The sequence below is a fragment of the Phalacrocorax aristotelis genome, chromosome 6 (assembly GCF_949628215.1).
Source record: "Phalacrocorax aristotelis chromosome 6, bGulAri2.1, whole genome shotgun sequence".
NCBI lineage: Eukaryota > Metazoa > Chordata > Aves > Suliformes > Phalacrocoracidae > Phalacrocorax > Phalacrocorax aristotelis.
In genome coordinates this window covers 32,236,793-32,254,796 of record NC_134281.1, presented here as the reverse complement: position 1 = coordinate 32,254,796, position 18,004 = coordinate 32,236,793, and the positions used below count along the sequence as shown (strand labels likewise).

Below are 18,004 nucleotides of genomic sequence, written 5' to 3'. Positions count from 1 at the left end.
GATGTTACAGCTCTGCTTCTTCATCCTATAGCTATACTTTGGGATACATTACTTGTGAGTAAAGCAAAGTGGAAAAACAGAGCATAGCTTCCATGGCCTCAAAGAATTTATACAATGGTAACAAGCTAGCCTACAGCTAATTCACACTCGTAAACTGGGTCAGTGTTCCACCACTTAATACTGCATACCTACGTGACATACGCAAAACATTTTGCAAGACTACCCACAAGTTTAAAAATATCTGAACTCTGTGCTGAAGCAATTTTTCCACAAGACTTCAAAGACCATATCTGATCTCAATGTTTACTCGCAGTAATATAAAATGGTATTGCAAACATAGCGAATAGTTTAATCTCTGCTTTGACAACTAGGTTGGCTATACTTACTACTCCGATAGCCTTTTACAAATGTAGGAATATATATATGTGTGTGTGTGTATATATAGCATAAAAAGCTCACTCACAAGTTTGCTAGGTGAGGTGGAGGACTTAAACTCTTCAGAATAAACCACTTCTTCATTAGTTATATTCTGATCTGGGCTTTCTGGCTGTCCATGGCCCATAGTCTCCGATGGGACAGACTCAGCAGCTAGACTGCCAAGATCTTCTGGGATAGAGCTTTCACTGTTCAGATGAGAGCAAGAAGGCACTGGAGACTCCTCTTCACTAGCTGTTTCTGAGATCAAATAACGAGAGAAAAAAACCAAAGTGCCTAAGAACATGCACTGACTTATATGTCTTCAGAGATACTTCTGCCTGTATATAAAGTAGTAACTGCTACCAACACATGTCAAATTGATAAGTGTTATTTCACTCACCTAGACAACGAGGATGGAATATTTAGCAAGAACAAGCATGTTTACCAGAGAACTATCATTTAAGACTACCAAACGTTCTTAGTGATTGCTGAATGTCTAAAAATAAAAGGGTTTTCAGGATATTCTAACGTTTTCCAGACAACACGCTCCAAAAAGATCATTAGGGAAACCTGTCCTTCCAGTTGACCATACAACAGCAGGAGTCACTATTAGTCTAAAGAAGTCATGGAGAAGCATATAATCTGCAAGCCAGATCTTGAATTTAAAACCGATTGCTTCCTTTACAGTAGTTGCAGAACACATTTTGATGCTATGATTTCATCATGAGTCTCTCAACTGGCAACAAGTAAAATAATAAGTTGGGATTTCAATATTCCTGTATACTAAATTCTGCAGGAGTCACAGGATTACTGAAGCAGCCATGGATAACTATTCAATATTTGAGCAAAGGCTGGGGAGAAGAACTTCTAAAGCAGGGCTGTGCTCTGATGCTTACTGGTAGATATAATTAATAGAAAGCAAGTGCGTTTTCTCATCTGTTGATGAGAATTCAGCATTCATGCTGAATTTTTGTTCATTGGAACTTACTGACTCATACACATATAATCTTTAAAATGTCTTACAATGCCTAAAATCCACATGATTATTTTCAGTAACAAGTGTAACAGAGCATAATTCTGAATTCCCTTTGCACAGTCAAAGGACATGCTGCCTGCTTTCAGCAAAGTGGGAAAAAAAGGAAAATTGATTATTTCTAGAACAATCCCTAAAGTTTCATTATTTTCTCCCACTGCAATCCAGTTCTCTGTGCTTCATGCTGAAAGTATGGTTCACTTAAGACAAAAGAGCAAAGCTGTAGCTCCCAAAATCTGGGAACTTATTTTTCCTCATGATAGGATAATTTATACCAATTACATCCTAGCACACTTCAGCACAGTTGCAGATTTCAAACAGTTATACTGCACTAACAACAGAGGGAATTAAAAAATGGTTTTGATTTTCTGAAAACACAGACAAGGGGAAAGCAGCCCCTGATAAGAGCCATCCTCGCCAACAGTAACAAGGCTAACAGGATAGATACTCAAACAGCGCTATAGGGGAAAACTGTTTTAACAGAGTAAATTCAGAAAATGATCAGCAAAAGATCATGCAGTATTCTTGTTCTGAAAGACAGAAATATAGTGTAACTGTATTTAGAAACGTCTGATGGGCCTATGCTGCACTGTTCATTTGAGAAGATATACAGCAAAAGAGGAATACACATTTAACTAAGGTGTAGAAAGGCTAACAAGGCAACAGAAGGCAGTAAAGAGTGCAGAAATTGAGGTCCTAAGAGTGTCCAGAGAAGAACCACCACCACCGAAACATCAAAAAAGGAAGAAAGTGCAAACCTAAGCAATCATTGTGTCAAATTATGCTTTACTCTTGTCATTTGCATAACTTCCCCCCCCCTCTTCCTATTACCTTTGGGCTCAGTTCTCTGATCCCCCAGGTCTTTCTTGGCTATTTTGGTTTTGAGCAGCTCTTTGTCCCAGGCAGCTAGAGCCTGCTTTTCTATTTGCCGTATTTCTGCTTCCTCTGCATCCAGGCGGCGTTTCCACTCCAACAGCTCTTCAGCATGTTGTCGACGCTGCATCAGCTTCTGTTCTCGCTTAGTTAGGAACCTGACAGACAGAGCATGAGACAATGGGAAAACAGCAAGCCACACTCAGAGGTCCCAACACCCAGGTGCTCTGTTGCCACAAATCCCAGAATTATAGCTGTTCAAATTGTTTTCTAGGATAGCATCCACGCTAACTGCTATCTCCTAAACTTCTGATGTGCTGCTGAAAAAAACCCAAACAACTAGATGAGGTTTTTTCTTTGCAGTAAGTAAAGGCTACAACATACTGTAAACATACTGCTTACATTTTAAAGATCTTCAACATCATTAAAAGTGCTGCTACCTATTCACTAAAATGAACAAGTTCCCAATTTCAGGACGTAGAAAGTACCTGTGGTATTAAACTGGAACCCTCAAGAAAGCAGTATGAAAAAATTAACCTTTCTTTTTGGTAATCCCAATGACAGAAAAACTGTAACCCAGCTGCTCCACAGTTCTTTCCAAATACGTAATTATAAGAGAAGGTTATTGTGTATTAATAGTTCTCCTGAATTACTAGAATTTTTATCCTCATCCTTTAAGCATCATCTCTATGGATTGCCACACTTAGAACGTTAATTGTCAGCTGACAGCATCAAGCGAGAAAGGATGCAGGACTGTTTTTCCAAGCTACTAACAAATCTGGCTACTAATTTAAGAGTAGACAAAAAGTAAAGCCCATTTTGAAAATGAGCCTTTTTTTTTTTTCCTTTCTGACAAAGATCTCTTAAGTGATCCATGAAACCCCAGAAATGGGGAAATTCTTTGACAACTTCATAGGTATGAATGTTTGTGTACACATACTAGTTCTCTTTGCCAGCTCTTGAACAACATTATCTCTCACCTTATTTCTAAAAATTGAAGTAACCAAGACCACAGCATTTAACCTTTAAGATAGTAAATGGAAGCAAGTTGAACATCAATTGCACACTACTTCCTCTGACAAGTCAAGCCCAGAGAAGAGTGTACAGCAATCCATTCATCTCCTACACCGAAATTTTTAAGGTATCACAGAATCAATCTGTAGAAAATACATGGTTTGCCAGCTGGAGCAAGAGTTCGTCATTGGTACAGAATGTGTGGTGCCTAAAAAGGCAGTCTTCAAAGACTTGTGATATTTTGCTTTGCCAATGCCTTTATAATTTGTAATTTTTAAGCCATCCCAAGGACTTAGCATCAAAGTTTTTAAGCTGCAAAGCAGATAATAATTTCATTTTTGCTTTTTACGCTCCCGTGTTTCAAAAAAACCCTTTTATTTACAGAGACTGGAATGACCAACTGGCTAATCTGCAGGTCTCGCCTGCTAAGGGACATCTCTTGTTTGCTCACTTAGTTCTCATTCTGTTGCCTGGGAAACTGAGCTGGCAGTTGATCAGAAAGGTTAGGATTCAGATAAGTCCTTCTCTAAGACAGATTCAGATAAGGTAGACAAGTTATGATGTGAAGATAAAAAGTTTCAGAAGCCAGTAAGGCATGCCCACAATCTTCTTTCCTATGGTCAAAACAAAAGCAGGTGAAAAACAGAAGCACCTCAGTCTCTGGAACACATGCCACCTTCAAGCTGACAGATTCCACAGTTTTGTGCATTAGTTTATCACTTTCTATAGACAAACGTTAAACATTGTCTGCTCTTAGGCAAACCCAACAGATTAATATAATTAACAAACTAGACTTCCAACAGTAACTGCATTACGAACATGACATGAACAGTCATGCTTATGTTGTCCTTCACCAGCACTATCAGATTTATCAACTCTTACTTTCAGATACACACCAGTTCCAATTAGTCTAGTAGATCATGTATTTGGAACTCGTTATGGAGATCATTATTACAATGACCTCAGTGCAAAGGACAACTTTTTCTTCTTCCTTCACCTGCTGTTTGATTTCATGAGAATGTCTGAATCTTCACAGTTTACTGCATCTTGAGGGTGGCAAGTCCAGTTGAAATAAAAATGGAAGAGAAAGGCTGAAATAAATGGATTCAAAAGATTAGAACTCCTTAAAAGCAGATGACAAATGAATTAACCCAGAATACCACAAACAGAAGAAGAATTAACTAACTGACCATGAAACAGATCACCACACAATGACTACTTAATAAGCAAGGTAAGTCAAAAGAAGTGATGGGTGAGAAACAGGGTTTCAATGTATAGGAAGAGGACGATTAAAGCAGCATGGCTAAAGATGTGGACCTTTTTATAACCCTGGGGTTTAAAAGGTCAGAGCCACAAGGTAGCATACCTGCTGCCTTAATATTTACTACAGACTAGAGGGTTCCAGTTGCAACACCACGGGTACATATTTATCCTCAAAAGCAGGGGTGCCTTCACAGAAAAAAAAATATGCAAAAACACACCTGGCATCTATGAAACTGGAAATATGGGAGAGCAAAGAAGCAGCAGCATTCAGATTACACCAGCATGATTTCAGAGTCTAACTATTTCTATGGTGCTAACATCATACATTTTATCCATCCATTCCAAATTATCACCTGGAAGCATTAACCCGGTGCACTAACTTGTACTGGTACATTTATAACCAAGGTATATTGACTTTAAGCCCAAAGTAGACAGTTTCAGCAGCTATTCTGTTGTGACCAGACACATAGACCAGAATCATCTAACGGTTTGGGTTCAAAGGGATCATCTAGTCCCACCACCCTATCATGGGCTGGGACACCTTTCACTAGATCAGGTGGTTCAAAACCCCATCCAGTCTGACCCTGAACACTTCCAGGGATGGGGCATCCACAACTTCTCTGGGCAGCCTGTTCCAGTGTCTCACCACCTTCATCTAAATCTTAATCATCTTTATCTACATCTGCTCTCTCTTCGCCTAAAACTGCTACCCCTGGGCCTGTCACTACAGGCCCTGGTAAAAAGTCTCTCTCCACTTTCCTTGCAAGCCTACTTTACATATTGAAAAGCTGCAATAACACCTCCCCAGAGCCTTCTCTTCCCTAGGCTGACTAACGCCCAACTCTCTCAGCCTTTCTTCATAGGATAGGTATTCCAGCCCTCTGATCATTTTTTGTGGTCCTCCTCTGGACCCACTCTAACAGTTCCATGTCTTTCTTGTACTGGGGACCCCAGAACTCGATGCAGTACTCCAGGTGGGGTCCCCTGAGAGCAGAATAGAGGGGAAGCATCACCTTCCTTCACCTGCTGGCCACACTTTTGACGCAGCCCAGGATACAGCTGGATTTCTGGGCTGCAAGTGCACATTGCCAGCTCATATCCTACTTTTTGTCCACCAGCATCCCCAAGTCCTTCTCTGTAGGGTTGTTCTCAATCCATTCATCCCTCAGGCTGTATTGATACTGGGGATTGCCCTGACCCAGATGCTGGACTTGTTGACCTTCATGAGGTTCACACTGGCCCACTCCTCAAGCCTGTCAAGGTCTCTCTGGACAGCATTCTCTCCCTCTAGGGAATCAGCTGCACCACTCAGCTTGCTGTTGCCCACAAACTTGCTGAGGGTGCACCCAATCCCACTGCCTATGTTATTAATAAAGGTCTGGAAACAGCGAGGGAAGAGTCAAAAACGTTCACTGATAAAGAACCTCTTCATTTTCTAGGGCTGAACAGAGCATGCTCTATCAAAGAGTCTATCACTTGAGAAAGATACAGTTACCTGACCAATTGGTTGTAGATATACAGCTGGAATTTGGGGTGGAGGTTGGGAAAACAGACACTGAGAGAGGCCCAGTGGTGAGACGTAAAGACAGAGAAGAAGTAGTGAACAGGAGAGCAGTGTCTACAAAATAAGGAGGAAGAGTTTAAAACTAGAGATAGCAAAAAAGGCAGAAAGAACGAGAAAAGGATAGCATCTAGTAAAGAACTTTAAAATTAATTGCATTTAACATTGTATAGTTATTACCCAACATCTGAAGTTGAAAAACTATACACTGTTATGCACAAGGTAACAGCACACATACACTTAGAGCACTTCATTTCCTGTTAATTAAAGGCAAGCTACTTTCACACTGCTGTATTTTTCTTTAAACTTTGGAAGTTTTATTACTTTGATGCAGACTTCCACGTGCATTGGTTAATATAACTCAACCTGAACTTTTTGCAACTCCTGCTATTCTAACTGTCGATAGAGTATATTATTAGCATTAAATGGCATGCTGGTTTTGTGATATGAACAGCTTTCCTAGCCTGAAACTTTAAACACGTTTTCAGTCACCTGCCAAAACCTCAGTAAAATTACTTCTCAAAAAGGTAAGCACCAGTGAAGGGGGAAGAAAAAAAAAAAAGAGATTAAATATATTTTTAAAACATGAGCAATTCCAGGAGAAGTTTGAGATATACCTGTGATTCAACCTCTAGCTGCTATTTTGATTTTTTCACAACAAAGTGCAGACTTGGTCCCAGAATATTCACATATTGCCTCCTTCATTTGACTACTAACTGTAGAAAAATCATGCCTATTGTTTTAAAAAAAAACTCCATAAACTTACAGCTGATCTTAAAATGGTACTTCCTAATGAATTACCATTTTAAGCTAATTCCTCCTGAATCATTGTATTTATAGAAAAATATCATGCTCCATATAGCTCTATCAACTACAATGCAAGGTAAGAAGCATTATTAAGGAAAAGCAAAAGAAAATGAGCATTTAATCAGTTCTTCTATTGCACAGATTATCATTAAAGTGCATATGCAAGGAAAGCAAGGGGAAAGTGGTTAATTCTCTTTGACAGAGCATGCTCCTGTTCACATGCAGGCTACACAGATTGATCAACTGAAACAAACAGAACTACTCTTTCATTCCCCTTTTAGCAGAAGAGAAATATTAAAGCTGCCTCATAAGTAAAAAAGCCAAAAGAATTTTCTCTTTGCTAAGGAGTATAGCAAATCCAGCATAGCAGGGTTTCCTAATTAATTTTCCACTTTCTTTGCATTTGTTATTCAGCTGCTTTTGTTTTGCAGTATCTCGCCATCTGAGTGATTCCCTTCAAATAGCAGCTTCCTAGCATTACACCCCAAACCAAAGGTCTTACTGTATTATGTTAATAACGTTCTTATGCGTTCACAAATAAGGACATTAAAAAAAACCCCAAGTTGGCACTGTTTTTCAATCAATAAGCACCGTTATCATTATCAAAATACCTGCAGATGGTGTGCAAAAATTATACAACTAGGAAGATAGAGTTCTAGAGAATCATTTATGTTTACAGAAAATACTACTTCCTTTAAACATATATAGCAGCCCAAGATAAAACCACCAAAACAAAACACATGACCAAATACATTACATCACACAATTCCCACTTGTTCCTCCTAAAAGCAATTAAAGTATCTTTAAGGGTAAAACATACCTTGTAGCTACTACCATCCCTTGTAATAGTAAGAACAACTATTTATTAATATGTAATTCTTTCTGTAATCATAAGTGTTGTTTAGAAATGAAGGCACTTTGAAAAAAATAAGATTTCGAAACCAATATTGACAAGAACACTACTTGGTAAAAGAAAGTATAGGAAGTCTTGAATACAAAAGTGTATTTGTCATCTCATAGTATTAATACAAACTCAAAATTCACATGCTGTAACTTGGTTTTGTAACACTATTATCACTATTTGGCCTTTTGCATGCCAAATCTCTGGTGAAAAAAATAAAGACCCTATTTTTAACAACAACAAAAAAAGGACTAGAAGAAAAATCTTGTTTTCTTGAAACCTGAGAAGTCAACATGGCCTACAGAGCACATCCTTTTCAAGTCCCCATCTTATGCCATTTACCAACCTCAAAACATACTTTGAGAAAGAGTTTGCAGCTATAATGATAGGGTGGTTTTCACATGACTTGGAATGCCAAGAGTTTAGACTTGGTAATATGACATTTCAAAAACTTGAAATCGTTTGTGATTTTGACTCTTCAATTTACCAGATCCTACCAGAAGAGTATGAATAAAATAGCAATCAATTCAGGCTAGAATATGAAGGCTATGTAACTAGAATATGTTTTTGGTTTTTTCATACTTACACCAAGTCCTCACTTACTACTACTGTTTATCTTCATCATGTACAAATACATGCAAGCATGGCAAATGTGCTTCTAAAATGATTGCAAGCAAATATGATGCTAAGAAGTCACAGACAGCTTGCCTTTACAAATGGCAGTGCTTGCTTTTTGATGTTTAATCTAGCTGTGTTAGGAGTCTCAAGAGAGAAAACATTACAAAGATCACCCATATGGACTAAAATATAGTGACCTACCTTGGTTATAAGTTAAAAAATAGTTTAAGCAAAGACTATTCCTTGTGGTAACTGGCAGAGGGCAGACTTTTAATGGGTTAGTCTCAAATAAGAATTTAAGGTTTCAAACTAAAAAGGACATGCTAGTGAAGCATTTGGGATGTTTAATACGGACAAAATAATTCCTACACTGAAAAGATGCAGAAAAAAATTTTGATTCAAGACAATTTAACAGGTGAAATCAACAGATTCAGTCTTAGTTTTCACACCCAGGAACGGCATATATACTTCATTATTTCCTTTTAAGACTAACTTATGGAGCACACAGGAGGAAAAGAAAGGCCGTATTAACTGCCTGTCTTCTCAAGTCACACACACAGAACTTCCATTGATTAAGAAAATACTTACCAAATTAATCCCCAGCTGATTTTAATGCAATTAGAATTGAAACTCAGCAGCTGAATAATAAGGTAGAAACCACATGCCCGACAAGCTCAATGACTTCCTGTGAGCCAGATGTCACTCAGTTACTAGTTTTTGCATAAGACTATTCCTATTTATAACTTATATTTCAATTCAAGATAAAAATTGGTACTGTAATTTCAGAGTCTCACTCCCTATATTTTTTCCCTCTAAAATAAAAGGGGAGATACAAAATACAGGCACCACTTTGACTTCAGGTGTCTCATTGCAAGAGGAACCCTGACAAAATGTACCATGAAGCTGGAGCCCATCCAAGTTCCTTGTATGCACAAACATCAAAATCTCTTGAATTGATGTGCTTTTACTGACTCTACCAAGTACAAAGAACATTAAAACAAATCTTCTACAATAAAACCTTGCCAACTAACAGTGTTTGAACCTCGGTATTCATGCAAGAATTGTAGCCTTTAAAATATTATAATCAAAGATTACTATAGTTCTTTTAATGCTTCCAATCAGCTATTTTTCAGGCAACTTGGACCGAAGTGTATGTGATATCAATACCTCTGTAATTTTTTAATGGCCATTTTTAGTGCAGACAGTGGCCAAACCAACTCGTTCTATTAAAATAGTAAACTTTTGTATAAGAAAAAAAAAAATTAGTTACTTTTCATCCATTCTGCTGCGCATTTTTTTAAGTTTCTGCATAATGCTACTAGTCTCACTGCTGGAGATTGAGATTGGGGAAGGGCTGCGTGTTTCTGCATCAGTTGGAAGTGGGCTAGAACCATTGCTCTGCTTGATGTCATCCTCACTGTGAAGTTCCTGCAATTAAGTGTTAAACAAAACAAAAACCAACATTGAAAGTAGGAAAAGTTATTCTACCACCTTTTTAAAAATTGTGTTAATTTAGGTTATTTCTCCCAAGAGCACATCAAAGACTACTTCAGATAAGTCTGTCCACCTGCAGATTTGACTGGATTTTCCAACTTCCTGTTTATTTGACACAGTTTTTAGTACACCCTTTTTCTCCATGATTTCTTCCCTAACTGTATCTAGAACAAAAACCCCACCATAATTCAGTTACCCAAACAGGAAACCAACCCTTATTATTCTACTACTATTATACCTGTGTTTCTTCAAAATTTGGTACGGGGGCAGACAGTTATCAAAACCCTTTTTGCTCTCTCATAAAGCTGATGCAAGAAACAGTGTAAATACACTAACACACACACAAAGCAGCAAGTTTTGGGTTTAGTGCTTACATTTAGTAGTTTGGGATCTGACAAATAACACAAAATCAGCATCAAAAAACCTGATACTCCCAAAGTCATTACTTAAGCTTGAGAATTAACAATCACCACCTACTGCCCAGTTGAAACAAAACATAACTTCTCCAAATGCATTTCCTTAAATAATGCTTTAAAGAAATTAAACTTAAAATTGCTGAGATAAAGATAAGACCATTTGAGGCATACAAAACTTCCAAGTGATAGAGCCAATTTAATAGCTTTCCATTCCTGTAGACACTGAAGTCAAATACCAGCTGCATGGCCAAAGAGGGAAGACTCCAGCTTCTCTACTGCACACTTACCAGCTTGTTTTCTCCTGCACACTTTAGTTTTTCCTGCAGTTTCATTGTAGTCTGACGGATTCGTTCTATTTCCGCCTGCTGTTTAAGGATCAGTTGTCTCTCCTTCCGAGCAGCCTTGTTAGCCTCTTGAAGACGCTTAATTTCTGCCTTTTACATATAAAAGATTAAGCATAAGAACCGTGACAGCTCTCAAGAACACATTTTAAAATCTGCCACAGTGTCCATGCTGTGGGTTTAAAATTACTGAAATTAGATGATGAAGTAACTAGCCTGAACTTCAGCAGCAAACAACAGAAGATCAATTAATACATCTAAGTCTCACCCAGTGAGATTACTGATACAGAAGGATCCTTTTAAAACAATGTGTTAAATACTGCAAATAGAACTTATTGGTAAGAAACACTGCTAGCTTCCTGTCCAAAAGTCTGGTATAGAGTTTTCTCAACTCTTAGCTTTTACAGTGTCTGAAACATCTAATGGCTATATGGGAGTTTCAACAGGATTTTCCTAAAGGGCATCAGTTACCTTCTCCTGCTGTAATCTCAGCAGCAGACCACGCTGCCTCTTTCGAATAGGAGGCATTTTATCATCCTCTCCCTTGTCTCTCAAATGCCTGCAAATAGATTGGAAGAAAGGATTAAATAAGAAAAAAAGTGTGCAACAATGACCCTTTTACTCTTCAAAGTGAAAAAAAAGTTTTATTTTCCTAACCTGCAGAAGAGTATATGCCCGTACTTAACCACTAGAATTCTCTATAGTGGAATATCTTGTACTGTTTAGTCAAAGACACACACAGTCAAAAGGCCACTGCAGTAATATGAGATCTCACATGAATCGGCATAAGTTTTGCAGAGGTAGCATGCTCACCATTTGAGAAAGACAAAAGAAAGGACACTTGGGTGACTACCTCACAGTCCTTCATCAAACCCACAATGATAAGCAGTTGGAAGAAAGCATCTGGTGAACAATGGTACAGAGTGACCATAGAAAAGTATTATCGATTAAATCTGGCCACCACTGTTTAGTAGTACCACGAGGTACTTCAAGTGGCATTCCAGAACAAAGCATACGTTAGGCTGGAAAGAAATCATTAAGGACAACACATATCCAGATTCACAAAATTTGGCCTGAGTCAACTAAAATGACCTCAGGTAGACATCAAGCATATGAAGTTCTAGCTGTTTGACAGTTTTATACATTCTTGATTTATAACTTGTAATTTTTGGGAACTACCTTCTCTGACCAACAACAAACATCTGATGTTCTACTGTTTCAATGAAATTCTCTTTTACCAAACCCCATTCAACGTAAACATCAAAGCACGCTTACAAACTGGGTTCTGTTCCTTCCAAGTGACAGTAACATTTGTATAGATTATGGATGTCAGAAGACTTGTTCAACCATTGATACTTAAGGGAGGGGTGGGGTGGAAGAAAAATCTTACATTAAAAAAAATAAATCAAGTAAAGTATAAGAAAATGATCAGTCAGCAACAGTATAGATTCAGAGCTGTCTTACTTCTTTTGGTGTTCCAGCCAAGCTAATTCAGCCTTGGTCTTCTCTTTCAGAGCTTTCTCCCGGAGCCGAAGCAGTGAGGACTGATGAGCTGCTCGCATTTCCTCCTCTTTCATGTACTGTCTTACCATCTCCATGGTAAATTTAGAGAAACTATCTTGCCCCCCTGAGAATGGCATGCTTAGCTCCTGGAAGGCAGGACAGATTTGGCATGATTTGATAATACAGACATTCCAAGTCTTTTTTCAGTTACAAAGTTCGTGTGTGTCATCAGAGATACACACACAAAAAGAGCTATAAGAAGGGAAGCTGTTTTTTCTCTCTGAGCTTTGTGCAGACCAGCTTTTTCTGCCCTGGCTGCATGACAGTTTTGGGATGTCCCCTCTTGGGCCAGAGAGATGAAGCATCCTCTCTGTACTTCCTAGCTGTGCATAGGCATAGTAGGAAGACTTAATCCACTGGGTTTTTATAACCTATATCAAAAAGTCACTCCTCTTCTCCAAAGCCACAAGAGAACAGGTAAAGACCTGGATGGACAGTTCCATAAGTCACTGCACTTGTTCAACAGTGACATAAAGCATGATTCATACAACTCTGTTTTGAGATGCTCAAGGAACCACAAGGAGGAAAAGAACCCTAAAGTTTGCAAACATGGCTAAGAATGGCTCACTTGAAGCTCATCAGCTTAACCATCTCAGTTCAGTCAATTTACCTTTACTATGGTTGTTGAACCCACCTTGATAGATGACAGAGCTGTTTTTTCTGGGGATACTTCCTCATCAGAATCATCACGATTACCCCGTTTCTTCTCCAAGTTATTTCTGCGATGACTCTCAGAAGGCAACAAAGACCGAAAAGACTTTTCCTCAATCTCATCCTCTGTCATAGACTCATCAAATTTCAAGGAATACTCTGTTGCAACAGAAGCAGAATCTGAGGGAGAAATCAGGGAATTGGTTTGATGCTCAGGTATGTTCCTCAAAGGCAGCTTTACTCTGTCTCATCTCAATAAAGTTAGGGGGGCAGGGAAGACAGGGAGATAATTACTTTAATTAGGAAAAACAGGTGTTTAGAAAAGAGTGACCTTGCATTAGGTCATGAAATACTGTTGTCTAGCTTAAAAAGGTGTAACAGACTTCTGTACAGAGGTATACTGGGGCTGCTGAAACATTTAGTGTTCAGCCTGCATATTCAGCAAGTGAACATTTGGCTACAGCTAGCACAGCAGAAAGCTGAATGGCCCACAGACTCCACCATTCTGATGCGCAGAATTTCAAAGGTTCCCACCTCACCATGCCATCCTCTGTTACCTCTTGAGAGGCTATCAATTCACCTGGGGCTCAGCTTTCTTCACACATAATCTCTCATTTATTTCTGAAACTAATTCTGAAACAGAGTCCCCCTCCCCTCTTACCACCCTCAGATTCATCATACACATATAGTACAGCAAACCTTTTTCATCTGGCAGTGATAAAATACTATCACTCGGCAAGGAATCATCCACACCAGTTTGAGCCTGCTCTTCAATACTGCTAGTTATCTTTTCACGACGGGAAAGCTTTTTCTCATTCTCCTTAGAAGATGGAACTGAAGGACTCTCTTGGCGGCTGCTGGTACTACTATGTTATCAAGAGATAATGCTTTTAAAAATTTATTTTGCACATTTCAAAATATTTATATTACATTACTACTGTACATAACCGTGACTAACATCCTCACAACAACCGACACGCAGAGGGTTTGGTTTTGTTTCTGAAATGCCGTTTGGCTACTTTAAAATTCCAAACCTCATCAAGCTGCTGACTGACAGTGGAACTTGTTGTTTTTAATCTACCTTAGAATGCAAGTGGTTTGTAGGTATGCACACCCTCTACCTGGAAATGAGTACTGGTAATAAAACATTGCAAACATCTCTCCTTACAGTTTTTAAAAGGAGGAGCAAGATAGCGATATGTTTTAAATTAGAAGAACTACTGAGGACAAAATCATTCCAGTTGGTCAAGATCAGAGAAGGGCTGTGACAAATTTCATGGGACCTAACTAGATCAGGTAGGTGAACAGGAAACAAAACACCTAAAATCCAGTATTCCACACAAACTAGATAGCAAAAAGTAACACCAGAAATGAGTCAAATCTAAACCTCAGGCAAGCAGCACTCCAGGCACTTCATGTAAAATCTCAAGCCAGTGCAAAGCAGCAGTGAAAAAACCCCAAACCCTAACAAAATGGCCCGATATACAGAGAGAATAGGAAGTAATGCACATTCCAGAGTAGGCAGTTCTACAGGTCCCTGCGCTGCATTTCCAGAACATATGCTCCAGCCTATGTTCTAGTCCATTTCAAAAATCACATGGAGCAAAATGAGAAGGGCACAAAATGCAAATATTTAGGACAGCGAAAAAGACTCAGATAAACAGAGACTTGAAGTGACTTTTTGGTTACACACATGATGCAACAGAAGTATGCAAGTAGGCTGCAGAACAGAAATCAGAATTATCTCAGCTCAACAGTTTGTGAAGATATTTCATCCAACCAAAGTCAAAGCCACATCCAAGTTCTGGACACCTGCAAGGACAGAAGATCCCACAGCCTCCCAATACTCCTAGTCCAGTGTTTGACCATTCTCACAGGGAGCATTTTTTTTCCTCAGTGATTTTCCCCTTTCTGCAATCTGTCACTGTTGCCTTTTGTCATCTCATTGTGCACCTCCAAGAAAATCTAGCCTTATGTTACCTAACAACCCATCTTTAAGATACTGCAACTAGATTCTTGCCAACTAGATTCCTGCCCCCTTAGCCTTCTCTTTCCTAGGTTAAGTTAGCTCAGCTCCTTCAGTGTCTTCTTTATATCACATACTCAGCCTCCTAACCATCTTGGTGGTTCACTGCTAGATGTGTGTCTATATGTTAACGTCTTCTCTTTACGAAGGAGCCCAAAAACGGCCACTGTATTACAGATAGAGTCTCACAAGAGCTGAACAGAGGGGAATAACCATTTCCCTTCACCTGCTTGCTAGACTCTTGCTAATTTAGCTGAATGAGGAAGCAGATGTGGAAATCAATTACTCTTAAGTTATGAAACAGAAAAGCGTCCAATTAGAGCAAATACAGCAGATTCAAAACTGATGATATTAATACACAGCATACTATTACACTGTGGATCACAGTGTAGTACGATTTTTAATTAAAGGCAAAGTGAAGTCTGGGAGGCATGAAAACCTTCAAGCTCTGGAATATGACAGGTTTACCTGTTGAAGGTTAATACTGACTTTCCCTCTTTGTAAAAAAAATATTGAAGGAAATATCTTGATACTGCTTTGTACTTCAGTTCTTATTTACAGGAAAAAAATGCTGTGTAATCTAAACTCTTACCTTTGATCATGAACCTTTGATCTTGAGGACTCTGAATAACTATCAAACATTGGTGAGTATGTCTGTTTTGAGTCACCTGTCTCCTCTTTACCTTGTGATACAGCACCAGACTCACATTTTCTGAGAAAGAGAAACATTTTGGGTAAATCTGCTTTGTCTGAAACCAAAGAGCAATAAAATTTTCACAAGATTTCATCAGTTTACTACAAGTAGTAACAGCTAAAATTTGTGAAAAGATCACTTAAAGCTTAGACTAGTTAAATCATCCCACAAAACATTTAGACCATCTTTTTCTACTCTTTTATATAGAGCTTCACAGAACCAGTTAATGTCACCTTTGGCATACACTATTAAGGGCATAAAGATGGAATCTAATTCTTCTTCTTAAATACTCACTCATCATGACATCTTCAAATTTGCTTCAATAGCAAAGCCTAACATATCTTATTTCCCCCTTCCCTAGATGTGAAACATTAGGCAAAACCTGGTTGTATCAGTTCGGGTCCTCAGTTGTTTCATGAACTCTGAATGATGCTGCCGCTGGTGATCAAACAAGGTGCCGACTGGAGCAGCTGGACCACTGACAGTATCGGAGATCTGGGTTCGTGCTAACTCTGTCATCTGAGTATAATAAAAAACAAAGGAATACAATGAGCTTATCACCATCAAAATGTTTTTGAAAGAAAATAGTCATTCTCACAGGCAATTTACTGATTAAACAAATGTGTAAGACATGGATTTAAGATGGTTTGTAATGACATACATGTCAATTTTGGTTGTAGGAGGCACATACTGCTTTGTAAATATATATCCTTTAATTTATGCAGAGTGGAATTTTTGATATGAAACTACAGACATGCAAGATACTACTTATCATATCATTCTAATCAACTTAACCAAACTCTGATCATTAGAATGATCCCCACATAACAACACATTCCAGACCCACCATTACGATTAATTAAAAAAAAAAACACCACCCAAAAAAACAAACAAAAAAAACCCACAAAAAAACCCCTACAAATGCCAGAAATTGTGTGGATATTTTTCACTTGAAAGTACATGTTGCCCAAAGAGCAAGAAATATTCTTTCCACTCCAAAGGACACAACAGGTTTAAGTTCCAATATCATGAAAACTGCCATGTCTAAAACTGGCAGCATTAAAATCAACAGATAGCCATAAATTATCCTTTTTAATGTATGGTAGTCACTGTGTACCAGACTAGAAGCAGAAACATCTTCAGAAATCAAAGCAGATAACACTTGTTTTTAGAAACTTTAGAATTTGGATTGTCTGTATAGATCACCCACTATTTTATCCTTCATTAGTACGACAGTCAACTCTAAGCAAACCAACTTGTATAGCGGCATGCTATAGTATCTCTTTTCCATAAGATAAACTTCTAATTGAAAGCAATGCAGAAAATTAACTCCATTCCTTTTATACATAAGAAATTACAGTGTACAACCAAAAATATTTCCAGCATATTGGTGACCGGCATTTCCATTGCTGCATTCCAGTTAAAATAAACAGTTGTTCAACTGATTATCAGGAGTCACTTGTGAACATGGATGGAAAAGCTACTCTGCTAGCCCATCATCACTGACCAGGCTGACCCCATCGGCCTTTCCACTAGCAGCTCTTACTCTTGGACTTCAAACTTAAAGCAAGAGAAGAGATTAAAATCCTACACCAACTAAAAGCTGTCTCTGTTTCATCTACCTTGTTTCTTAATTGGTTTCCACCCCCTTCGGCTCTATAAACTACAAATGTTTCTTTGTCCTTATCCAAGATTTCACTACCTACTATCAACAACCACTGCATGCATCTCAAATGACTGAGCTTTTCTGCTCCTTTAACCTAACCCATTCTTGTCTATTCAAAATTTATTTAAACTTCACATATTTGGCAAAGCCCCAAACAAGTATATCAATATTACTCTACAGTTCCATTACCCATCATAAAAAGAGCCTTGCTGAGCACCAACATGTGCATAAGCTGTAAAAAAGTTATGTTCATACTCATCAGCCTTCTGCACTCCATCCCATAACCTTAATCCACAGTCGTTGCGATTGCTAAACTATGAAGAAGCAAAAGCATTTTTTGGTTACTGTGTTTCTTACCTATGTGTGAAACAACTGCTACACGTTGGGAACAAGTATAAAAACTGATAAACTGATAAAAATTCTGTATGCCACAAGAAGAATGAAGAGACTCAGAAAACTTCAAACTCTGTATCAAGTTAAAAGCTCTGCTGATGATCCTCACTCCTCCTTTTTTAGAAGTATTTGTTTTATTTGTTAGTCTCCTACCTTCAGAAGTAAGCAAATAGCAATTTCCCAGCTTTTCAAATTTAATTTGCATATGAAACAGATATACTCCATCAGGGATTGATCCTGTAACTCTAACAAATTAAAGTTGTTGTGTTCACT

At 38.3% G+C, this 18,004-nt stretch overlaps 1 protein-coding gene across 13 annotated transcripts in view; it reads right to left on the bottom strand.

The window, feature by feature from the left end:
* The window catches only part of CEP350 (centrosomal protein 350), a 78,313-nt gene that overhangs the window by 22,660 nt on the left and 37,649 nt on the right, over positions 1 to 18,004 (bottom strand). For 5 of the 13 annotated variants that reach the window (XM_075096916.1, XM_075096920.1, XM_075096918.1 and 2 more), the window contains 11 exons: positions 16,055 to 16,191; positions 15,571 to 15,690; positions 13,652 to 13,818; positions 12,936 to 13,132; positions 12,203 to 12,387; positions 11,210 to 11,297; positions 10,685 to 10,831; positions 9,758 to 9,915; positions 6,096 to 6,218; positions 2,282 to 2,481; positions 464 to 675 (listed from right to left, as the gene is read on the bottom strand). In XM_075096916.1, coding sequence (XP_074953017.1) covers positions 464 to 675; positions 2,282 to 2,481; positions 6,096 to 6,218; positions 9,758 to 9,915; positions 10,685 to 10,831; positions 11,210 to 11,297; positions 12,203 to 12,387; positions 12,936 to 13,132; positions 13,652 to 13,818; positions 15,571 to 15,690; positions 16,055 to 16,191 — 1,734 coding nt within the window. The remainder of the gene's footprint in view (positions 1 to 463; positions 676 to 2,281; positions 2,482 to 6,095; positions 6,219 to 9,757; positions 9,916 to 10,684; positions 10,832 to 11,209; positions 11,298 to 12,202; positions 12,388 to 12,935; positions 13,133 to 13,651; positions 13,819 to 15,570; positions 15,691 to 16,054; positions 16,192 to 18,004) is intronic. The other 8 variants (XM_075096919.1, XM_075096922.1, XM_075096923.1 and 5 more) reach the window with 4 other exon arrangements.